General features: G+C 40.4%; 1 protein-coding gene across 40 annotated transcripts in view; it reads left to right on the top strand.

Moving 5' to 3' along the window:
* Positions 1-25,512, top strand: part of Pbrm1 (polybromo 1) — a 108,903-nt gene that overhangs the window by 80,394 nt on the left and 2,997 nt on the right. For 17 of the 40 annotated variants that reach the window (XM_052733676.1, XM_052733679.1, XM_052733678.1 and 14 more), the window contains 7 exons: positions 11,849-12,032; positions 12,621-12,831; positions 13,670-13,871; positions 17,046-17,210; positions 20,489-20,644; positions 23,736-23,806; positions 23,909-24,125. In XM_052733676.1, the coding sequence (XP_052589636.1) occupies positions 11,849-12,032; positions 12,621-12,831; positions 13,670-13,871; positions 17,046-17,210; positions 20,489-20,644; positions 23,736-23,806; positions 23,909-24,125 (1,206 nt within the window). Of the gene's footprint in view, positions 1-11,848; positions 12,033-12,620; positions 12,832-13,669; positions 13,880-17,045; positions 17,211-20,488; positions 20,645-23,735; positions 23,807-23,908; positions 24,126-25,512 lie in introns of those variants that run through there. The other 23 variants (XM_052733704.1, XM_052733703.1, XM_052733709.1 and 20 more) reach the window with 4 other exon arrangements.

Here is a 25,512-nt window from a genome sequence, read left to right as displayed (position 1 = left end):
TAATGATTCAATTTCTGCTAGATTCTTCAACTTGATCATTTTATTTTCTCCATTCCAAACCAATGTCTTGAGTTCTCTTTGGTCATCTACCTAGCATTCCTGGTGGTATTTGATAGGTTTCCTGTAGCCCGATAATAGGTTTCTCTGCCAATGCAGTAAGCTAGATCAAGCCAAATTAAAAAGTAAAAGACCAGGTATATTTGAGCAAAGCAACTCCCCGGTAAGTCCTCCAGCTCCTAGAGATCACATGGCCGGTCTAGAGGAGTGGGCTTAAATACCCTGTAGGCATAGGGTGATGGTGTGTCCTCCATAAGCAGGGTTTGTGCCCAATTATAATGCTTTGGGCAGGGATTGGGGGGCTGGCAGCCTCAGGGGCTGGCAGCCTCAGGAGGAGCTGCCACTTGGCCGTTTTTCTGAGAAAGTGGGGAGGAATGAGAGGGAGGAATGGCCAGATGAAGCAGGGCTGAGCTGGAGATTCCAGCCACACAGCATTCTGTTTCTTAGATCTAGTTGTGTGCATCATCTTATACTAACAGTGTTGCCAGCTAGTCTGTCTCCCCAAGCCCTGAGAGCCTCTAGATCATACACTAGCTGTGCTACATCCCTTGAGATGGCTTCCTAAAAGATTACTAGTTAGAAGCTTTACAATGATGGTCAATGTTTTGTGGATCCCCCACCAACACTCCAAGTTAGAGGTTGAACCCAGGGCTTTGTGCATGCTAAGGCGCACGCTCTACCATTAACCTGCATAGCTACAATAGCATACCCTGATTGTTCATGGTTTTAAATGAGCCACCATGGATCACAACCAAAGGGAAATCTTCAGATTCAAACATAGGTTAGTCTTTATTTGATGAGGATGTTAGCTCAGTTGTTTTGGTGCTTATAATTATTTTCAGAATTATATGTGGCAAAACTATTCAGTTATCCAGCACATTTTCAACTTTCTGTCATCGGGGAAAATGAACTAAGACCAGTGAAGTCATTAAACTCTTGCCTTTCTGTAGCAGAAAATATCTTCCTTTTGAATTCTGATTCAGACTGAAGTGATGCCAAAGTCACTTTCTATTGTAAGCCCAGCAGAATTAAAAAGAAGCATAATGAGGGTGAGACTTCTGTTTGTTAGGGCAGCTATATAATTTGTTGGGTTAATTTTTATTTAATTTTAGTTTTTGTACAACTTTTTTTTTAAGATTTATTTATTTATTTATTATGTATACAGCATGTATCCCTGCAGGCCAGAAGAGGGCACCAGATCTCATTACAGATGGTTGTGAGCCACCGTGTGGTTGCTGGAAATTGAACTCAGGACCTCTGGAAGAGCAGTCAGTGCTCTTAACCTCTGAGCCATCTCTCCAGCCCTTGTACAACTTTTTTAAAAAATTTATTTATTATGTAGACAGTGTTCTGCCTGCATGTCTGACTGCACACCAGAAGAGGGCACCAGATCTCATTATAGATATTTGTGAGCCACCATGTGGTTGCTGGGAATTAAACTCAGGACCTCTGGAGAAAAGCCAGTGCTCTTAACCTCTGAGCCATCTCTCCAGCCCTGTACAGCTTTTCATATGACTTTTTTACCTTTTATTCTTTGACAGAGGAGAAACACCATGGTCCCTCAGTAGAACCCAAAGAGCATGGCCTCTAGCAATATGTTCATAGGCACTTAGAAGATTCCAGAAGTATAGCTCATCACAAAATAATATGTACTGCTCCAGGAGCAGTATTGAGTGATGCCAAAAGAATCTTAGAGAGAACATCTAAGACATAAATGCTTCAGTCTTTTTTTTTTTTTTTTTTTTTGAGGGGGGTCTCACATAGTTATGACTGTCCTAGAACTCACTATATAGACCAGGATGGCCTCAAACTCACAGAGCTCTATCTCCCAAGTGTGTGCCACAGTGTCCAGCTCAGCCTAGCTCAGTCTTACTTTTTTTTTTTTTTTAAAGAGAGATGATGTCTCACAATGAAGCCCTGACTGGCCTGGAACTCGATATGTAGACCATGCTGGCCTTAAACTTAGATCTGCTGGCCTTAGCCTTTAAGTGCTAGGATTAAAAAGCATGTGCTAAGGGCCTGGAGAGATGGCTCAGAGGTTATGAGCACTGGCTGATTTTCCAGAGGACTCGGGTTCAATTTCCAGCACCCACATGGCAGCTCTCCACAGACTGTAACTCCAATTCCAGAGGATCTAGCACCCTCCCACAGACGTACATGCCAGCAAAACACCAATGCACACAAAATAAAAATAATAAAGAAATTAATGTAAAAGCATGTGCTAAAATACCCAGTTCCATTTTCTTTTTACTTATTTCTAAGGTGTATGTGTATTTTCCCTGCATATATGTCTATACATCATGTATGTTGCCAAGGAAGCGAGAAGAGGGTATTGTATCCTCCAGAACTGTAGTTACAGATTTATCAACCAGCATGTGGGTGCTGGAAACCAAACCTGGGTCCTCTGCAAGAGAGCAGTCAGTGCTCTTACTGCTGAGCCATCTTACCACCGTCACTGCAAACGCATTCTTGAGTTTAAAAAAAAAAGTATATAGAGAAGCTGTATTCCCAGCAACAGCCATCCATGTCTCCACAATGTGGGCTGGGTTCAGAGGAAACTCTGGAAAGCCTTGGTGTTTACTCAATGAGATGGCATGAAAGTTGTTAGCAATGGACTCACCTTAGTAAATTGTTCTAAAAGACAAATGTTGAGCCAAGGCAGTGGTACAGACCAGTATTCCCAGGTACTTGCAGGCTAGGAGCACAGGAATTTGAAGTTAGGCTGAGCAACATAATGAGACCTATCTACAAAATTTTAAGGGAGTGGGGCATGGCAAAATGGCTGATGAGGTAGAAGGCACTTGCCACTAAACCTGATTGATGATAACCTTAATTCAATCCCTGGGAACTACACAGTAGAGGGAGAGAACTGACTCTTGCAAGTAGTCCTCTGGCATCCTCATGTGCTACCCTGCTCACACACACACACAAAGGGGGAGAAATGTTTTTTTGAGAGAGATCTCACGCAGCCTGTAGCCCAGGTTGGCTTGGGACTCTATGTAGACCAGTCTGCCCTAGAACCCATGAGAACTGTCTGATTCTGCCTCCTGAATGCTAAGTTTAAAGACGTGAAAGTAAAAAGAAAAAAAAATTAAATTCCTAAGAAAAAAAATAACACACATAGGGCTGGAGAGATGGTTCGGCAGTTAAGAGCACAGAGGACTCTTCCAGAGGACCTGAGTTCAATTCCCAGCACCCACAGGGCAGCTCACAACTGGCTGTAACTCCAGTTCCAGGATACCTGACACCTTCACACAGACATGCATGCAAGAAAATACCAATGCACATAAGTACAAATAAATAATTTTTTTTTAAAGTAACACACCTTAACAAGTAGGTAGAACTAGGCTTTCCTAAAAGCTGAGTAAAGGCTGGTAGCTAAACCACAGTCAATACTTTAGGCAATGGGATAGTTCAGTGAGCATTCAGACTACCCAATCATAGACCTCTACTGTCAAAGCTCCAGCAGGTGGCAGCTGCTGAAAGGAATGTGTTAGACCATGAGGCTAGAGATGAGCTAGCAAAAATCTCCCAAGACTTAAAAAAGGGAGGACTTTGAGCTGGTACCTAGGTTGTTTTTTTTCCCTACAAGATGGAATTCAGTGAAAAGTAAGTGATAGTTGCTCTGAGAGTGAAAAATCACCAAAATGTCACCTGCTAATGACTGCTGGAAGCCTGGAAGCTCTTCTTCAGCCCCTCTCTCAGGCTATCCCAGATAAGCTAATGATACAGCTGGCTCTGACCAGCCAGCCCTAAAATGTGGCTAGCATTTGAAGGCATCCTGGAAACCCACTAAACAATATCTACTAGATGAACAGTTTAGGAACATGACCAGTCTCACGTTAAAGATCTCTAAAATCTTACTGATGCTAAGCCAAACCTATGCTATACTCTCGCATTTGGCTGTTGGACCAGCGGGAAATGCCTCCATCCAGAACTCCAGCTTTAGCATCATCTTCATTCTGACCTCCTGCTTACAAACCGTGACAGTTGTTTGTAAGGTATTTCTAGGACATGATTGTTGTTTGTAAGAAAAGTGGCCATTGCACGATCGTCTCTCTCCAGAGTATTCCTTTCAGCTCTTGAAATGCTACTAGGGGTGAGATTTGGACATTTTCTCGTAATTTCGAAGAAGACATATTTCAATATAAAGTTTTAATGTCAACACAATAATTAAACTAGAAATTTACTTTTCTTTCTTATTTTTAAACAAATAACATTCCTTATTTGGGGCTGGTCATGTAGCAGTAAAATTCTTGCTTAAATCCCTGGATTCCATCTCCAGGATTGCAGACAAACAAAACAGTTATTTCCCAAAGCATCCCATCCCCTACTTTTTCTTACCACATTTTAAATATATATACTGCACTTTATGTCATTTGATACTTGGGCCCCAACTGACAATATGTGGTTAATTTGCCTTTTAGTGTGCTGTGGTCTCAATATATGTGTCCCTCTAGGATTCATAGGTCAAAACTTAATGCCAGTGGGCTCTTTTGGGAGATGGGTAGGTCATAAAGGCTGTGCACTGAGTAGATTAACAGTTTTAGAGAGGGATTGTAGAAGTTGATTTACTCTCTCTTCGTTCTTGTGCTCCTATATCCATCATTCTTCAGATACCTAGAATCTTCCTCGTGCTATAAACGGGAACTTTACAGATACTAGTGTTTTCATTTGGGACTTCCTAGCTTCTAAAACTGGAAAATTTTTCTCTTCTTTAGAAATTGCCCATCACAGCCTAAACAGACAAATGTTTTCAACAAAAATAATGTAGTCATATCACCTCACTGAGAAAATTCCATATTTGACAAAACAGACAAAATCTTTATAAGGTTCATCCTTCAGGAAGCTTCCCACAAGTAAAGCAGCTAAAATTCATTTGGGGGGTTAGGAAGGAAGGGAAATGTTCCACTCTGCCTTTGGCATGGGAACTTCATATGAAGAACTCAGGCTCTCATCTTCAAGACTGTTGCTGAAGCAAAAAAAAAAGTGGGGGGGCATGGGGGACTGGAGAGATGGCTCAGCAGTTAAGACCACTCGCTGCTCTTTCAGAAGACCCAGGTTCAATTCCCAGTACTTATATGACAATTCACAGCTGTTTATAACTTTAGTTCCAGGGTATCCAGCACTCTCTTCTGACCTCCACTGGCACCAGGCATGCACGTGGTGCCATAGACATATATGCAAGCAAAACACCGATAAATACATTTTAAAATTTTTAAAGGGAGGATAGGTTGAAGCTGAGTTACAAAGCTCACCTATGAAGGCTTCAGGCACATTTTCATAATTAAACATTATATGCCTGTGAAGCTTTGGCTGTATTCCAGAGCTTGATAAAGAATTGTTGGTTCTAGGCCAATGAGATGGCTGAGTAGGTAATCTGAGTTCTATTCCTGTGTCCCATGTGATGAAAGGAGAGAATCACAAGTTATTCTCTGACATACATGTGCCTCTACATCTATGGCACATGACACACGCACTAAATAAATGTAATATTTTTAAATTTATTTCTTATTTATATATGGTGTGTGTGTGTGTGTGTGTGTGTGTGTGTGTGTGTGTGTGTGTGTGTGTGTGTTAGTATATGTGTGTGAGCCCATAGAGGCTTAAAGAGGACACTGGATCTGGAGTTACAGGAAGCTGGGTATTGAACTTGATCCTCTGGAAGAGCGGCAAGCACTCTTTTTTTTTTTTTCTTTTTTTTCGAGACAGGGTTTCTCTGTAGTTTTGGTGCCTGTCCTGGAACTCACTCTGTAGACCAGGCTGGCCTCAAACTCACAGAGATCCGCCTGGCTCTCTCTCCCGAGTGCTGGGATTAAAGGCGTGTGCCACCACAGCCCGGCACAGCAAGCACTCTTAACCACTGAGCCATCTCTCTCCAGCCCCCCCTCCAAAGAAATTTTTATTCTAACAGTTTTGCCAGAATTTCTTGGTGCTTCTGAGAAAAAATGGCATTGACATACCCCTGTACCACTGTTTTCACTAATGTAACTTGGGTAAATCTTTTCTAAAGATTCCTTTTGCAATGTGTTGACTCCTACAGGGTTTAAACCAGCTTTATATCTAGAATCTTATTTCATTCTCAACATGATTATATAAGAAAGATGGTGGTATTTTCCAGAGAGGTGAAATTACTGCCCAAGAAATGGACCAGAACTAAAACTTGGATTTTCTTATCACTTCTGTGTCAGTTTCATGAGTTTGTTTACAGCCATTTGGGACACGTGTATATGAACTGATGTGCCTGCAATATTGAGCAGGACAGGAAACGTACAGTGAGATGTAGTTGCTTCATTTTGACATAAACTCCACTTAGTGCTCAAAAAGTAAGATTTAGCTCCATTTTTACAACTCAGAAGGCCTTATTTGTTTGTTTATTTATTTTATTTATTTATGGTTTTTCAAGACAGGGTTTCTCTGTGTAACAGCTCTGGCTGTCCTAGAACTGGGTTGAATCCCTAGCATAAATAAACCAGGCATGGTGGCATATGCCCATAAACCAAATAAACACATGAAGATCAGAGAAGTTCAAGGTCCTTCTTGGCTACATAGAGTTTGAGGCCAGCTTGAAATACTTGAGACTTTGTCTCAATAAAATAGCAAAGTCAAATAAAATGGTTAAATATAAAAGATACAAGTCTGTTGCTTTAAAAGATTCAATAATATATGTGAGGCACTTGAATTTATCCTCCACATTATACAAAAAAGGAGAGAGGAAAGATCAATGAAAATACAAAATTTAAATATCTTGGGATAAATTTAACATACCATATACCACATCTATATGAAAAAAGTTTTTAAATGCTATTGAGAGAATGCTTAAATGAAGTTAAAAGACTACTATGTGATTGACTAGGTCTCAACATAAAGATATCTGATCTCTCTAATATATCTTTACTTTGATCCCAGTAGATATACTAGTGGGAGTTTTCCTGTGAGGAAATTAATACTAAAATAATGAGGAAAATTCTTTAAAATGTATTGAAGTTGCCAGGCAGTGATGGCACACACCTTTAATCCCAGTATTCAAGAGGCAGAAGCAGGCAGATCTGAGTTTGAGGCCAACCTGGTCTACAAAAGTGAGTTCCAGGAGTTACACAGAGAAACCCTGTCTTAGAAAACCACCAAAAAAAAAAAAAAAAAAAAAAAAAAAAGTAAAAGAAAGTGGATTCTTATTAGATACTAAAACATTATGGCCCATAATAAAGCTGTTAGTTGGGGCTGGAGAGATGCCTTAGTGGTTAAGAGCACTAGCTACTCTTCCAGAGTACCTGGGTTCAGTTCCCAGCTTCTACATAGTAGTTCACAACTGGCTTTAACTCCAGTCCCAGGGGGTGCAGTGCCCTCTTCTGGCTTCTAGGGGCACATACTTGGTACACATGCATAAATTTAAGCGCGCACACAAACACACGAAATTTTTAAGTAAATAAATAAACTGTTTAATGCTCAGAACTCATACCCCACCAAAAAAGACAAGTTGAATATATAAAAACGGAAAATCTCTTTAGAGCCCAGTCTGGTGAGAACAAAGTCAAATGGAAAGCATCAATACAAATTGTAGGCAAGTCTACTTCCCTTACCTATGAAGAACTCCTATAAGGCGATTAGAAAAGTACGAGTTTCCAATGAACAAACAATACACTGAAAGACTGGGAAGAATTCACCAGTGCTTCTTTTTTTGTTTGTTTGTTTTTTGTTTTGTTTTTGTTTTTCGAGACAGGGTTTCTCTGTGTAGCTTTGCACCTTTCCTGGAATTCACTCTGTAGTCCAGGCTGGCCTCGAACTCACAGAGATCCGCCTGGCTCTGCCTCCCGAGTGCTGGGCGTGAGCCACCACCGCCCAGCTTCACCAGTGGTTCTTAAATGAAATTATGCCCAACTTTAGCTAGTAGAATAATGCAAATTTAAACTACCCAGATACTTTTCAGTTTGTTTGTGGAGTGAGGGTACCCTATCAGTTTGTCAAAGATCCAGAGTAGTGTGATGGTGCCCTTCTTTATCCAAGCACTCAGGATGCTGACACAGAAAAAGATCTTTAGTTCCAGTCCAGGCTGGGTAACATAGAAACCTGTCTCAAAAACAAAGCAAAGGCTAGTAAGATGGCTCAGTGAGTAAAAGTGTTTACCATGCAAGCCAGATGACCACAGTTCAGTTCCCAGAACCCACAGTGGAAAGAGAAAGATCCAGTTCTCAAAAGATGTCCTCTGACTTCCACAGGCTGTCGTCATGGCACATGCGTACCTGCACTCATACACATAGTAACACTCATGCATCACATAATAGTTCTTTTAGAGTAAACGGAACACTAAAGCTCCAGGTATTGTTACTAGTTGACAAGAACATCAGCAGCATAGGAAACTATTCACCCACTTTGTGCTGATCAATGAATTAACACAACCTTTATGGAAAGTGATTTGAAATATCTATGAAAATAAAGTTTATGTTCCAGATGTATTCACTTACATGCAAATTAATTTACCTCAGCATTTTTCAACTAGAGTAGGGAGAGCAGGGACTCAGAAACAATCTAACCCTTTATCAGTAGGGTGCTGAGCAGATAGAAACAGTGATCCCCAGAAAATACTGTTTGTAATAAAGATTGGTTAAACAGTGTAAGTGAGGACCTACCATTTGTAGAGATTGTGTGTGTGTGTGTTAAAATATAAATAACATAGTTAACCATTTTTAAGATACCATGGCATTAAGTATACTGACAATATTATGCAAATATCATATATTTTTTGTAACTTTTTAAATTAATCACTTTTTTTCAGTAAATTCGAAAATAAAATCATCATGCAGTTGAATTAAGGTAGCCACTCAGACAAACAGGTGCCTAGACTTTATACATTTCAGTGAACTCTACAGTGAGAATGGTCGTTCTGAAGCCACGGAGCTTTACTTAGGGCTTTACACTTTCACTATAGGGTCCCTCTCTTTATCTTTGGCTGGCCTGGAACTCAATGTGTAGACCAGGCTGGCCATGGATTCACAGAGATCCGCCTGCCTCTGTTTCCCAAATGTTGAGATAAAAGACACGCCCAGCTTGTTGATTACATTCTAATACACTTCACCACAAATAGATAGATAGATAGATAGATAGATAGATAGATAGATAGATAGATAGATAGATAGATAGATAGATAGATAAGTAAATAAAAGTAGAAACTAGAAAAATGGCATTTTATCCTCTTGCATGAGTCATGTTTCATGTTGCTAGTAGGCAAGCAAAGTAATACAGCCATTGTGTAAATCAGTTTGGAAGTCCCCAAAATAAATTTTAAAATGCACACTCCTAGGCATAAATATACCCAGGGAGCTCCAAATCCTGCCATAGAGATATCAGCACATCCATGTTTATTACTACTTTATTTATGATAGCAAGGAAATGGAACCATCAGCTGATGATTAGATAATGAAAATGTGGTATATATGTAAAATTAAGTAGTTTTCAGCTTAAAAACAAAATCATTTTTTGTGGAAAAATGTGTGAATTTAAGAAAATATAGTATTGTCAGATTATCCAAACTCAGGAACATTGCATGTTCTCCCTCCTATGTGGATCCTAGTATATATGTAAACAGCTATAAGTGTGGATAAAGTGTAAAATTTAAAAAGAAGACCAAGAAATATTAGGTGGTGAGCAAGCAAGGGCAGGATGTAGGTAAAATTACACATGTAATTTATTTATATTTTTGTCATCCCAAGTAGAAACTACCATTAAATAGTAACTTAATTTCCTCCTCCCTCCTTCCTACCTAGGGATCTATCTCACTCCATCATGTGAATTGTATATATTCTGTGTATTATACATAAATGAGACAGTGGCTATTTTTTCATAGTATATTTCATGTAACATAATGTTTTCAAGATTCATCCATGTTGTATGCATCAGAATTTTATTTCCTTATGAGTAATATTCTATAACAAGTATACATGATGCGTTGTTATCTTTTTTTTTTTTTTTTTTTTTTTTTTTTTTTTTTTTGGTTTTTTGAGACAGGGTTTCTCTGTGTAGCTTTGCGCCTTTTCCTGGAACTCACTTGGTAGCCCAGGCTGGCCTCGAACTCACAGAGATCCGCCTGGCTCTGCCTCCCGAGTGCTGGGATTAAAGGCGTGCGCCACCACCGCCCGGCGCGTTGTTATCTTTATCTGTTGGCCAACTGTGGGTTTTTTTCTACATTGTAGCTACTATCAGTAATGTTGCTGTGATCATTGCTATCCAGTTGTTTGATCCTTCAGTTCTTTGGGCTAGATACCCAAAAGCAGCATTGCTGGTTCATGTAGTAATTATGCTTAATTTTTAAAAAATAGTTTTATTTATTCTTTGACAGTTTCATGCACGTATTCAGTCTTGGTCATATCCACCCAAATCCTCCTCCAATTCCCCTTGTTTAATTTGAGGAATTGCCAGACTGCTTTCCATAGCAGTTGCATCGGTTTAGTCTCCCCAGTTTCTCTGTTTTTGCCTACACTTGTTATTTGCCATTGTTCCTTTTTCCTTTCTCTTAGAAGTCATCTTAATGGATGTGAAGTGGTACCTCATTGTGGTTTTGATTTGCATCTCCCTAACAATTAGTGATGCCAACCATCATTTTCCTGTACTTACTACAATTTTAAATCTTTGGGGGAAATGTCCGTTAATAACCTGTCTCCCATTTTTTTTTTTTTTTTTTTTTTTTTTTTTTGGTTTTTTGAGACAGGGTTTCTCTGTGTAGCTTTGCGCCTTTTCCTGGATCTTGCTCTGTAGACCAGGCTGGCCTCGAACTCACAGAGATCTGCCTGGCTCTGCCTCCCGAGTGCTGGGATTAAAGGCGTGCGCCACCACCGCCCGGCCTGTCTCCCATTTTTAATAGGATCTTATAATTGTTAAGTTGTGGACTTTTAAAAATATTCTGGATAGTAGGTGCTTAACTAGATGCATAATTTAAAAATTGTTTTCTCTATCGGTTGTCTTTTCACTTTTTCAGTAGAATCCTTTGGAGTTCAAAAGTTTTTAATCTTGATGAAGTCTGCATTTTTTAATTTTATTGTTTATTTATGCATATGTATGTATGTTTGTATGTCCCCAAGGAGGTCAGAAAGGTGATGGCTCCCCAAAGTGGGAGTTCCAGACAGTATGGTGCTGGGAATTGAACTCAGATCCTCTACAAGAACAGTAAATGCTCTTCTCCATTGAGCCATTCATTTTTCCAGCCCTGAAGACTGACTGTATATCCCTCTGTGGTGTATGTGTCCCTCCACTGTCTGTTCTGAGAAGCCAGTGCTTAATCAGAGATGATGGAGATCACACCTCAGGTTTTCCTCAGAGCTTTATTTTGTAACTCTTCCATGTAGGCCTCTTCCATGTAGGCATTTAATCCATTCTGAGTTGATTTTATGTGTGGAATATGGTGGGGATCTACTTATTTGCATGTAGAAATTTAGTTGTCTAATTATACAGGTTTATTTCTAGGCTTTCAGTTTTATTCTGTTCATCTGTATATATCTTTATGCCAATATATATCCTATTATTTATTTAACTGTGAATCAAAACATAAAAATATAAAATTTGGGAATGGAGAGAGAGTTCTGCTTGTAAAGTGCCTGCTTTTTGTATGAAGACCTGAGATTAGTCTCTAAAACCATGTTTTAAAAAGCCAGGTTTGGTGGTGCACACTTGTAGTCCAGCACTGGAGACGAAGACAGACCCCAGGGCTCACTAGTTGGCCAGCCTAGCCTACTCGGCAAGTTCAGGCTCTCCGTTGTGACAGAGTTTATTCCTTTAATTTATCTCTGATTTACTCTTTCAGGAAAATGTGCTGTGTTGTCATTCAAGGACTTCCTCTCCTGCAGGCCAACTGAAATACCAGAAAATGACATTCTGCTTTGTGAGAGCCGCTATAACGAGAGTGACAAGCAGATGAAGAAATTCAAGGGGTTGAAGAGGTTCTCACTCTCTGCTAAAGTTGTAGATGATGAAATTTACTACTTCAGGTAAAGCTTATAAAACAAAGGAAGAAAGGGTACTTGGGCTAACTTATCAAAATAGTGTAGCCCATTGTTTTGAGTTCTTTATTAGGTCTTGGACTAGCATTACATAATTCCAATTGAAAATAATTAATTTAGTGAGATGTGGTAATTCCCATACTACAGCTGAGGCAGGAGGATTGTATAAGTTTGAGTCAGCTGGGGCTACAAAGTAAAACTTTGTTGCAGAGAGAGAAAGAAAATATTCAGTTGATAGTACCTTATCTTAAACACTAGCAACTGTAGAATGGAGCAGAAACACTTGGCTTCTGGTTGGCAGCCTCTCTGGGGGGATTGCTCAGTTCCATATTATGACAACTCCTTTTAAACATAGAGTGCATTCAACCTGACCAGTGCTCTGTGAGTATTCTTCAGAATTATTTTTAAGTAGAAGTGACGTCACAAATACCCATTGAAGCTACTTAGAGTGGTTGTGGAAGGTTGTAAAATATCCTTTGTAGATATTCAGATTTGTTCTCTGACAACCTGGAAGTGGTTAGCAACTTTTAAATTAATTAATTGATTAATTAGTTAATTTTCTGCACTTTTTTTCAGAAAACCAATCATTCCTCAGAAAGAACCTTCACCTTTGTTGGAAAAGAAGATACAATTACTAGAAGCTAAATTTGCCGAGTTAGAAGGTGGAGATGATGATATTGAAGAGATGGGAGAGGAGGATAGTGAGGTCATTGAACCTCCATCTCTACCTCAGCTTCAGACTCCCCTGGCCAGTGAGCTGGACCTCATGCCCTACACACCCCCGCAGGTAGGTGACATGCCCCGTTACTTGCCTTGTTCTCAGTTCTGGTCTGCAGCAGGCTCAGACCAAAATAGGAGACATCCAAGCCCCTGTGTTGTCAGCCTTTGTTTGGTTTGAGATGATGTCAGTAGCGTAGGCTGGCCTCAGACTTACTGGTGTATTCAAGGTGGGCCTGAACTCTGTTTCTCTTGCCTCCATTTCCCAAGCACTGGAGTATAGGTGTGCATTACCACACTTTTCATATGTGAGCTTTTGCCTAGAAATCTGCACAAAGGAATAATAGTATTTTGTTTTGCTTTTCAGAGCCTTTGTTTTTTTACTAATTTATTTTTAATTGACAAAAAAACACATTTATCATTAAGCCAATAATAATTTCTCTTTTAAATTTCATAGAGGTGGCTTAATAGCAGTTTAATTGAAGGCTTCTTGCCTTGTACCGAAGAAAAGCAATAAGAAATGGTGTCACCCTCTTAACTCCCTAGGTTTTCAGTGGCCATACCTGTCATCTTTCTGCCTCCTAAATAATGGGGTTATCGATGTATTTTTCATTTCTCCTTCTTTTGGTTGAGGTGATCCCTATTGTATTTATTTTCCTCATTCAGAATTTTCTCAAGATTTAATTGTGAGGTCACCATTGTAGATTGCAGTCATGGAATTCAGTGAAATTTCCATTTATTTTGTACAAGGCAAGGAAGAAGTATATTTTTACCAAAAAAATGTTAGCTGCAAACTGAGTATGTCTATAAAACATTCATTATTGAACCATGTATGTCTGGCTTCCAGAAACGATGTAAATAATCTAGTGCAATTTTCTGATACCCTATATAAGTGTTCTGTCTTCCAGTCTACCCCAAAGTCTGCCAAGGGCAGTGCAAAGAAGGAGGGTTCTAAGCGGAAAATCAACATGAGTGGCTACATTCTGTTCAGCAGTGAGATGCGAGCCGTGATTAAAGCCCAGCACCCAGACTACTCTTTCGGGGAGCTCAGCAGACTGGTGGGGACAGAGTGGAGGAATCTTGAGACAGCCAAGAAAGCAGAATATGAAGGTAAATAGAGACCAGGCACAACTGTCCCCACCTTCTAAGCAAGGGGTGTTTCCCAGGAATGCACGTGCAGAGACAGGTTTTACTCTTTTGTTCTTAGCACATGCACATGAATTTGGTGTTTTGGACTGTTTCAGCCGTCAGTAGCACACTGGCAGTAGATGCCAGTACATGGAGTGTTGCCTCTGACTTGGCCTCAGATCCTGGTGGTGGTGCCTCTCCCCACAAATTTCTCAAACAAAAAAGTTTTGCTATTAAAAATTGCATGATTTTATTTCATTTACCCTAGTAGGCACACACATTGAGCAGGGGAGTGATTGCTCAATAACGTTAACTTTAATTTTGATTAAAATTCACCTGCAAGTCGCCTTTTAAAGTAGGTGATCTTCTGTTATGTCTCTCAAGAAGCCAAAGCTCTAAGTTAAACTCTAGGCTCAGGCTTGGTGTGCCCGGTGCTGTGTCTGTGTTCATACCTAATCTTAAGACACTTGGATGACTCTGACAAAGCTCACCTGCCTTCACTTCCCCTACTCTGTGATTAGATCACTTTGAGCCATGAGCTAGTATTACTCAAAGATTTGGTGGTTCATAGCCATAAAGGATAAATTCTTAAGAGATTTTTGGTGGTTTGGATCTTTTGTTGTTCTAGTTAATATTGGGTATGGCTTTAATAAATGAGAGTAAGCATTATATTAGGCAGGACTTTTGTAAATATTGTATGTTAGATAATTTTCCAATATAGAGTCTTCCTCTCTACAGTGGTCAGTATGCTTCTTGACCGAGTCCACATCCATTCTTCTTCAGCAAGCATACATGATGAAGGCTGCTCCTTTTATTGAAGGTTATGAAATCTCCAAAGTAACTCTTTTGTAAAAAAAAAAAAAAAGTTATACTTCTTTCATTTGTTACTATTTATTCTTAGAAAATTATCTGACAAGCTTCCTTAAGGATCTTCTGCTGAAGACTAATTCTGCAAGATGCTCAGCTAAGAAATATTTTGTGGCAAAACATGTTTCAGAAGGATTCCACACTCTGGACATAGTTCTAGGTTAAAGTCTCTAAGATCTCCTTTTTTTTTTTTTATTATCTGTAATTTTCTGAAATTTGACCAGGTATTTATCTGGTATCTATTAATGCCCTGGAAAGTGAATTTGTACAATATTCTTTGAGTAACTCTAGTCAATCCATAAGAACTTATAACTCTGGGGCACTTGGATATTTCAGGGCTTACTGCAAGTTAGGACCAAATATACCACTTAGTTAGAGGACTCTTGTCTAAGAAATTAGGCTACTATAGTGTAAAGCCTGTGTCAAGGCAAACAAAGCTAGTATTTATTGTGTGAGTGGTTATTTGGGGTGTGACTAGGACAGAGGATCTAGAGATGATGTGAAGGCAGGAAAACTGGAGCATGGCTGAGGGAAGAAGAAATGATAGGTGAGAAATTCTCTCATGTAGTGGGGTGTCTGGAAATAGGAAGGGCCTAGTGAGAGTTTATGATTCAATAGCCTGAAATTCAAACTTCGAACTTTGGGTGTTTCTGCCCACCGAATTCAAAATGCAAAGTTGGGAGTTTGGCTGGTATAATTTTAGTAGTTCTGACTTCCAGAGCAGCCCAGGTCAGCTTCTCTCAGGAAGAGCTAATATTTGATCCACACACCTGAGCTTTTCTGTTTTTCCAACTTCAATTTTTCTTTTTCCCTCCCAGTTTACTGTTCCATTTGTGTAATGAAAAAACTAAGACGTAATAATGGGGTATCTAGATCGCTAATAGTTTTTTTAACTACTATCTTGGAAAAATAGGTTGTTAGAATGGGTTTGGTCCTCACACTTAATTTTACTCAGTTTACAGAAGATAGTAGAAGGGATAGTGCTAATGAGTGATGATAATTGTCTACAAGTAACTCCATCACACCTTGGGGACCTTTGACTTGCACACTTTTCACATTCTTCCCATAAAGGAGTAGAGCTGTCACTTCTTAAGTCTCTCTAAAGCCACGTGACCTCAAGCTGTTTTCCCCAGATAGCTGTAGTCTTTTGAATTCCTTGTTGGAGAGTTCACTGTAGAAGTTGAATTTCAGTGTCACACCAAGCGTCGGGGCCATAAGTTGCTGTTTCTCCTGTATTCTTGGACAAGGCACTCTTTGTTTGACTTGTCCATCTGAAGAGTGCGAAGGACTTCCTACTTAGAATGGCAAAGCTGAATGAATCCTGTATGATGGAACTTTGGGAGTATGCCCTCAAGAAGGTCTGGCCTGCTAGGAGCGTGACTGTGAGGGTGCTGGCTCTAGAGGTGCAGAGCACCTCAAGGAAGTGAGGGGTCTATCGACTGATAGCCCAGGGGTTCCAAAAATATGTGCTCCTCTTGCATTTCAGGTGCACTGAGAGTAGATGCTGGAATTCTTGCTGATTTAGGATAACTTATGGTCAGCTTTGAACTTAGCTTCAGGGAACCTGGTTCTTTCAGAATATTGTTCATTGCTACATACATGTATGTATTAGTTCTCCGTTTCTGATGACTGTAGTCTAGCTAATCATGTATTTCCCTCCCTTGGAGTTTGTTAATCATGACCTCTTTCTTTGCTTCATTAGAATGTAGAAACTGGCTGTTTACGTTTCCTAAAATCTTAAGCTAGAGGCAGTAAGCTACTTTTCCCTTACAGAGTTAATTTTCTTCAGCTGCTAAACTTGTGATATTAATGATGAGTCCTCAAATTTTAGTAAAATTGGATACAAGGAATCAGGAAATTAGAGTAAGTACAATTGTGCCAAAAAATTATAATGGGCCATGGAATTGCTTCATGTTGAAATTATAATCTGTTATGCTATTAATACTAGAATAATGGTAGCGCTTCTCATCTTCAGAGTGCCTCGTGAGATTAACCACGGTGGTTACGCTGGTGATGTGTTTCGATAAAACCTGTGCTTTCTGAATGTGTGTTGCAGTCTTAACATTCTTGAAATCTTTGCAGACCAGTTCTCAAGATGGGATAGGAAAGCTGAATTCTAGGTTATCAAGTGAAATCGGCCCGACTCCTGTGTTGAGACTAGTCATCTACCGTTCCTTCCATTGAGACAGAACTGTTGCCTGTGTTTTTACTAGTCCTGTTGAATGCAATGGATGGTATTTTGAATTCCTGGGTTAAAAACAGAATTGAAAATCTGAAATGCCTTTACAGAGCGGGCAGCTAAAGTTGCTGAGCAGCAGGAGAGAGAGCGAGCAGCACAGCAACAGCAACCGAGTGCTTCTCCCCGAGCAGGCACCCCTGTGGGGGCTCTCATGGGGGTGGTGCCACCACCAACACCAATGGGGATGCTCAATCAGCAGTTGACACCTGTTGCAGGTAAAAACAGGAGCTAAGACCATTTTTTTCCACTTTAAGAAATTCCTTCATTTTTTTTTTCTCCAAAAGGAGTAGGCCACAGTCTCTAGCCTTTTCTCATGACAGATTCAAAGTTTGAAGTCATCCATGTTGTCCTGTATTGCTTTTCCCATACAGGCAATGTCTCTTCTCTATCCCACAAGTGGGCCATGGGTCCAACCCTGGCAGTTAGTAGGTAGCAGCTCTTCCCTTGCTGTAGGCATGGTCTGGCAATGTTCTTACCCCAGGCTGCTCTCGACAGAGCACTACAGCAGGAAATATAAATAGACCCTGAGTTCTGTTGGGAAGAACTCCAAGGAAAACATAAAAGCAGTCTTTAGGTGATGTTGATTTTCTTTCTCATGCCAGTTCAGTTTGCCTTATTCTGCTGCAGCCATCCTTAAAAGACTGACCACTTAAAAGGATTTTTGACAATGAATTATTAAATCCTTTCTTGGTCACCAACGTGCATGACTGCTAAGTAGAGGGGGAAGTCCTCATTCAATTCATTGTGCCCACTCTGTAATGCTTTTCTATTTAATTACATTAAACTGCATTTTCTGTTAGTATCCCAGTCACATACTTAAATAAACAAATGAATAAGACGAAAGAAAGAAAGGAAAGGAAAAAAAAGAAAAGAAAAAAGAAAATGATGAATGTGGTTTGCTTGTGTGTGTTGTCTCTGGTTCTGGTAGCCATAGCAAACTTTGACTACTGTGGAATTGAAATCTTGTCTGACATGTCTCCACGAAAAGCCTGCAGATCACCTCTCAGGCTGCCTTTGTTACTTCTCCACGTCTGGTGAGCTCTGTACAAGCCACCTGTTTCCTCTTAAACAATAGTCTGACCTCTTTTGCACGGAGTCCAAGACAGTGTTGTTCAAGGCAGCTTTGTTGAGATACTGTTTTTGTTTTTGCTGTTTTTTTGTTCTTGCCGTTTTCGTTTTTTGCCTTTTTTGTTTTTGCTTTAGAGGAAGAGTGCATAGGGTAACTTTTCCTTTGTGGCTCCTAACTTTTGTGATGGCAAGTTCTCAGATGCACTGTCGCTGAGCTCAGCATTTGCACTCGCCAAAGCACATCTGAATCATGGCTGTCAGTGCTTTCAGCGTGACTGATGTCGATCTAACAAATCTCATAATCGCCTGCTCTATTCCATGGCCCATTTTGGTTAATGGGGTTCCAGAGGTTTTCAGAAATCAGGTCTTGATCATGGGGACTTTGAAAGTTAGGATTCCCTCATCGACCTCCTCTTTTGTTCTATTTGATGTATAATACTGTGGCACTATGTCCTTGACTACAAAATCCAGGAACATATTAACAAAATGAATACAAATAGCTAAAAAGAAATAAAAATTAGCAGCTGCAGCATTTTAGCTCCCTGTTGGGGAATAGCATCGTATAGCTCTGTGGTTGAGGAAGGTGGTCCCTCTAGAAGACCACTGCTCTGTTACTAAAGGTGTACTGTCCAGGCTTCTGGGCCACAGGAGTGAAGGGCAGAATCTCTACAGTAAAGAGCTTTTGGTCCACAGTGAGAGCTTTGCAGCTAAGAGGGTGATTTTTCATGGAATATAGGTTGCTTAGGGCCTGAGCCTTAGCCTTCTTGTTGTCTGAGACCAGCTTTGCTTACAAGCATTGAAGCTCATTTGAACACATGTGACTGGGATAATAAATGCCAAAGTACAGTTTAATGAAGACAAGTGTCGTGTCTTTCAGTTCTTAATAACTTAATCTTCAACCACAGCCTATGACGGCTGCGTTCAGATGGGCTTTTGTAATTGAAAGCAAAGCCTCCTAACATTGTTCAATTTCTCACCTACTTATCCTTAAAAGCTGTACCTGGTGGCGTGTTGAAAGGGCAGTTTGGCAACATTGGATCTCATCATGTTTAAGATGATGGTATCTGCTCAAAGTCATTTTTAACCTTGAACTCTTAAAAACTGAAATGCATCCTATGTCATGTATACAAATATTTCAAATTTGTTTTGTGTAATTGTTAAGTTTCTCTAGCCAGTTTAGTTATGACTAAGGAGACAAGGTGAGTCAGTTTCAGGGTTTTGGTATGCCATAGCTTTAAAAGACTAAACTTGTACGAATAATGGGTTTCTAATACCTCTTCATAGTAAAACTGAAATTCTCTTCAAAGAGGATTTTGGTGCTACGACTTTGCCTTCCTATGTGAGAAACTGCCTAAAAGTGACTGTACTCCAGGGGGAGCTTTATATTCATTCAGACTCTTACAATTCCAGGAGAGTCGTGTTTTGTTTTTATTTTTTTCATAGGTGAGTCCTTACCGAAATAACTTTATTCCCCCCACACACACTTTCCAAAAATACTTGTTTGTTGTAACACTTCCCCAGCCAGCAGACGTTTTGTCATATGATGGTATGCTTGGAAAATACAGGAACAAAAGCCTCTGTTCATAGGAATTCTGTACCTCAGTTAAAACCCCTGTCAACTGAAGGTTTACACGAAGACATTCGTGAGCCTGGAGAGTGATGACAGCTGGCCTCTTCTCCTGTAGCAGAGCCTGATTCTCCAGCTGTTCCCCCTTCAGGCCTGCTGCATATTCGTTTCTAAGTGACCTGGACTTTAGTTGGCTTGAGAAGATTTAGATTTCTCCTTAACATATTCTGAAATCTAAAGATGAAATATTATTCATTGTGATGGATGTTAGAAGTTGTTCTCCAGCTCAAACCTTAACATAATCCATTCTTAACAGCAGTGGTGGAGATAGAAGGGAGGAGTATATGAAGAAGTCTTGAAACTTTTTTGCTCCCAAACTGGAGAACCATGCCTTGTGATCAGGACTCTGCACCTCATTTCCCTCCCTTCTGATTTCCCTTCATGTGCACCCACAATAGGGATGTGAGTGCGGGCAGAGTGGAGTGATGGGGTATGTACTGATCACTTGGAGTTGCAGGTGGCAGAACAGTCACTGTTTGAACAGCTTGCAATAGTTCTGACCTTGGAAAAGCTGTTACTAGAACTCCTCTTTATTATTAAATGAAAACATTATGTTTAGCTTATTGAGAATAATTATAAACAATAATTTACTAAGTACTAATTCATCCAAAAATGTTGGGTTTCATATTTGTAACTTTATTTTGTTCATTACTGCAACAAAATAATTGCACTAATTGCTGTTATATCATGCAGTACTAAGGGTGCTTTATTCATTGGTAGTGCATGGAGGGGGTTGTTATTACTTAGCTCATGTTGCATGTTAATGATGCATGTCTGAAATTTGTTGTGTCCTTCAAGGCATGATGGGTGGCTATCCGCCAGGCCTTCCACCTTTGCAGGGCCCAGTTGATGGCCTTGTTAGCATGGGCAGCATGCAGCCACTTCACCCTGGGGGGCCTCCACCTCACCATCTTCCGCCAGGTGTGCCTGGCCTCCCAGGCATCCCACCGCCCGGTAAGAACTTCATCCTCATTCACTCATTAATCTCATTTTTTTATTCTTTTTCCTCCCTCAGCCAGTTCTTCCAGGAGGCACCGGCTGCCCATGGTGGCCAGGCTTCCCTCACTCAGAATCCCAGAGCCGTCAGCAGTAGGGCCCATCCTACTTGCTGAACAGGTGACCTACTATACTACCTGTGCCCTTGTGCATCTGCTACCTGGCAGCAGCACAGGATGCTTCGCAGAGGCCAGACCCATAGACCAAGGAGCAGGAGGCATGATTCATTATCAGATACGATATGTTTGAAAAGCCTTGAGAGCCACAACCTCTTATCAGTAAATTGCCAGTTCAGAGTCATATATAAAAGTACTTTTTACTCCGAGTACGTTTCTTCACCTGGTGAAATTCTTACCTCACAGGGTCTTCATTATAGAGTCCCTGCACCATCTCTTCCTCAACAGCCCTTTAAAGGTGATCATAGAATAGCATATGTGAAACTCTTCAGAAATCCTTTACTTTGTGACAAAATGTAGGAAGGAAAGGAAGTTGTGTTGATTTAGTCTTGAGTCTCTTAACAAACATGATTAACACTTTATACAACACCCTGTTAGCTATGGACATACTTGCTTGTCAACAGAACCCAAAAGTTGTTTTATGTAGAAATATGTAGATGGAGCTCAGGAACCACATTGTTTCACTTTATAATCAAAGTTGAAAGATTGGAAAACAATGAGTTTCCATAATAATTTTCATCATATGCAAAAGAACTTGCTTTTGGCTATAATCTAGTTAGGGGAAATGTGATTTTTAAATGACTTGGAGCAGCAATTGATCCATTACTGAAATGTCATCTTAGAGAGCCAAAACCCAGGTAAAATGTGGATGCAAACTGTCAGGTTTATTTGCATTATGCTTGGACCCACTGCCCATAAGGTTCTACATGGTTTCAAATAATATTTCAGAGGGTGAATCCAGCAGTATGTAGGGGGGAAAAATGCTGACTTCACCATATTTCTTCCTTTTTGTTTCCTCTCTCTCTCTCTCTGATAGGATCTGGCTATGTAGCCAAGGCCAGCCTGGAACTCAAGATTCTTCTGCCTCACCATCCCAAGTGTAGGGATGACATGCATGTATTCCACTCCTACAGTTAGCCACATTCTCTGTGTTCCTTAGACAATGAGCCTTTTTTTTTTCTTTTTTTCTCTTCTTTTTAATGTTCTCAAGGGAAGAAATGTTTGTGGCATTTGTACTCCATTCTGGATGTGGTGATTCATGTGAGATGCTGTGTCACCAGGAGTCAAACAGAAAATAATTTTTCTTATATGGCAAATGAACTTGGTCCTAAATCTGCTCTTATACCCTGGCACAAGGTTTCTCTGAGTCAGTCAGTAAAACCTTGTTGGAGTTGACACCTTCTAAATGTATATAGCACTTGATAGAAGTCCTATGTAAGGCAAGTACACACCCCAATAGAGCGGCTGTGTTTTGTGATCCTCGATTCTTTTGTCTACAGAATCTAAACTGCATTGAAAGAAAGCACAGCACACTTGATAATAGTCAGGGAGACAGAACTCTTTGTACACCCATGCACAGCTGATCTGGCTTTGAGCTTCAAGAGGCCTACCTGTTGTCTTGGCTCACGTTCGCAATGGCTACCCCAGGCATGGTACTTGTTAATAGGAAGTGGAGGGGGTTGCTGATTTGTTTGTGCTGCCCTACAAATCTGTGATACAGCCAGTTTTGGGAGCCTCCAAGTCTGTAGTCTTAACGTAGGAGAGTGACCTGAAGGGAGCCGGGACCATGGCTTTACTAATGTGTTGCTGAAGCAGCAGCTTATCTGCCATTACTTCTTTGTGCAGTTCATAAATCACCATAAGGACACATGTCATAAATAAGGACACATCTGTCACAGTGATTGGGTTATACTTGCAAGGACTTGGTGTATTCCTCCTTTTTAAACAGAAACTTGTTTTACAATTTTTTTCCTCTCTCTAACAAATAAAATGTCTATTTCTGGAAGTGACACTGAACCTTCAAATGACCAATTTTCTGCCTGTCAAAACGCTAGCTTTGGGAGAGAGATATATACAGTTTCTATATAACCCAGGCTGGCCTCAAATTCACAGCAATCTTCCTGTTCCAGCTTCCCAACTGCTGGGATTACAGGTGTGAGCTCACATACACAGCAGAACATCAGCATTTTAATCAGAGGGACAGAAGACTAGGAAGCTAGTCCTCCTGGTTCCTCTCCATATCACTAGCAGGACTTAGGCTTTAAGGAACAGCTTTAAATGGTTTGGTTGTGGTTTGTTAGTTTTGATAAACTGGGTTCCTTGGCTATTTTTGTTTTGTTAGTAGCAAACAGATAGCCCTGAGATTAAAAACTGCCTTAAAAACTAAATTTAGGACAGTTCATTGTTATCAGCAAAGGCCTGTGAGACAACAGTTGCTCCTGAACATTTACCAAAGGACATTTACCCAGTGATTACCCGAGAGAATAGGGCCATGAAGTCTATTCCTTTGTCACTTGGAATCCGAAGTGATGGTGACAAGGCTACACTGCTTCCACACCATCCACTGAAATGCCTTCTGTCTGCCAGCATTAGTGCCTGAGGTAGAGCCAGCTGGGGGGCCTGCAAAGGAACATTAAGGTAGTACCTCCAGCCTCCACAAAGCTCAGGTAAACTGCTCTTCCTTAGCTCTTGTTTCCTGCCCCAGTACAGTGGTTACTGCTGAGCCTGATCCCACAGGCTCCAATTGCATGAGACTATACGGTCAGAAAAGTGCCTTGAAAACAGAAGTGTGTTCTGACTACAGCTCACCCAGGATATCCCTAGAATCTTATGCAGGGTTCAAAACATTCTAAGCCTGGAATAATTAATGTACCTCTGACAAAATATACTATTACTGTGCTTTAAGTAACCAGAAACAAAAGAATATAAATTTCCTAATTAGATTGTTTGGGGGTACTTACAGTTCCTATCCACACTCAGGACAAAAATACATACGTAGGCTGGCATTATAAACGGTATCAGCTCTTGTTAGACAGTTTTTTAGTCAGTGAAACCCAGAGCCTCTAATTGTGCCATTGCATTCTGAATTGTAGGCGTGATGAACCAAGGAGTGGCCCCCATGGTAGGGACTCCAGCACCCGGTGGAAGTCCTTATGGACAACAGGTGAGCCTCTTAGTTTGATTTTCCTTGGACTCAAAATTTCAGTCATTGCCTTCTTAGAACATGTGCAGATTATCTTTGTGCCTTAATCCTGTGCTCTTTCAGGTAGGAGTTTTGGGGCCTCCCGGGCAGCAGGCACCACCTCCATATCCTGGTCCTCATCCAACTGGCCCCCCTGTCATACAACAGCCAACAACACCCATGTTTGTGGCTCCCCCACCAAAGACCCAAAGGCTTCTCCACTCAGAGGCCTACCTGAAATATATTGAAGGACTCAGTGCTGACTCCAACAGCATTAGCAAGTGGGACCAAACTCTGGCAGGTAAGGAGAGACTTGGTGAAAAATATATTTACTCCCGGTCCTAGAATTACTGCTGACTCTTATACAACATCCCTGTTTCTTATACCAGTAAAATAAATTACAGATTTCGTAGGATAGATTGGGGGTTCTTTGCACATTGATCCAATAAAAATGGATACAAAAATCAAAGCTCAGCTATATCATACTACCATCTCAAATACATTGATTTTTTTTTCAGATGTTTGAGCATTAAGATGCACGTCAAATTTTAAAAAGGAAAAAAACTGAGAAGCTTATTTCTTTAGTCTACCAAGCTATTCATTTAGTTCAACAATGTATTTGCAGTATATAGTGAAATAGTGTTACCTAGTTTCTGGAAAGGAATTTGGAAGCTTCTGCTTATTCATTTTAAAAATTAAATTTGTGTGTGTTTGTGCATGTGCTTTGGTTGCATGGAGGCCAAAAGACAACTTTCAGGGGTCAGTTCTTATCCCTATTGAAACAGGGTCTGTTTATGTTGTTGCACTATTGACGCTAGGCCGAGTGCCCCTTGAACTTCTGAGCAGTTCTCGTCTGACCCCCATCTTGCCTTAGAATTACCAGGATACCTGAAACCCAGCACATCTGCCTTTTTGTGTGAGATGAGGGATGGACTCCTGGTTATAGTCAGACTTGTGCAACTAGCACCTCTATGCACCAAGCCATCTCCCTGATCCTGGTTGGATTTTTGGTTTTTGTTGTGGTTTGGTTTAGTGTTTGAGACAGAACCTGGCTCTCAAATGTATCTCAGGCTTTCCTTGAATTGACATTACTCCTTCTGCCTCCTAAGAGCTGGGATTACAGGTGCATGCTACTATACCCAGCTCTTACTCATTTCTTTCCAGATTTTATTTTATGGGTGTTTGTCTGCATATTTATGTATGCACCACATGCATGCCTGGTGTCTGCAGAGGTCAGAAGAAATTCTCAGATCACCTGGAACTGTAGTTATGGACAGTTGCAAGTGGTCCTGTGGGTGCTGGGAACTGAACCCAGCCCTCTACAAGAGCAGCAAATGCTCTGAGCCACTGAGCTAGCCCCTTATTCAGGTTTTTGTTTGTTTGTTTGTTGTTTTGTTTGGGGGGGTTGTTTGTTTGTTTTTTGAGACAGGGTTTCTGTGTAATTCTGGCTGTCCTGAAACTCACTCTGTAGACCACAGAGATCCAACCGCCTCTGCCTCCTCCGTGCTCGGATTAAAGTCGTGAACCACCACTGCTGGCTCCTTATTCATTTCTAAACCCAGCTAGGAAATGTTACCTCTTTTAAGAATATTAGGTATGTTTTCCCTATCTTTTATAACATTGAAACAATTGTTACTATCGGGGTATGTACAATACAGTACCAATCAGTGCCTAATAAAAGAAGATAT

This window comes from Peromyscus californicus, unplaced genomic scaffold (assembly GCF_007827085.1).
Source record: "Peromyscus californicus insignis strain IS unplaced genomic scaffold, ASM782708v3 Scaffold_12__1_contigs__length_115047231, whole genome shotgun sequence".
NCBI classification, from domain to species: Eukaryota; Metazoa; Chordata; class Mammalia; order Rodentia; family Cricetidae; genus Peromyscus; species Peromyscus californicus.
Note: the sequence above shows the minus strand (reverse complement) of the source record. Positions and strands in the feature narration are given on the sequence as shown.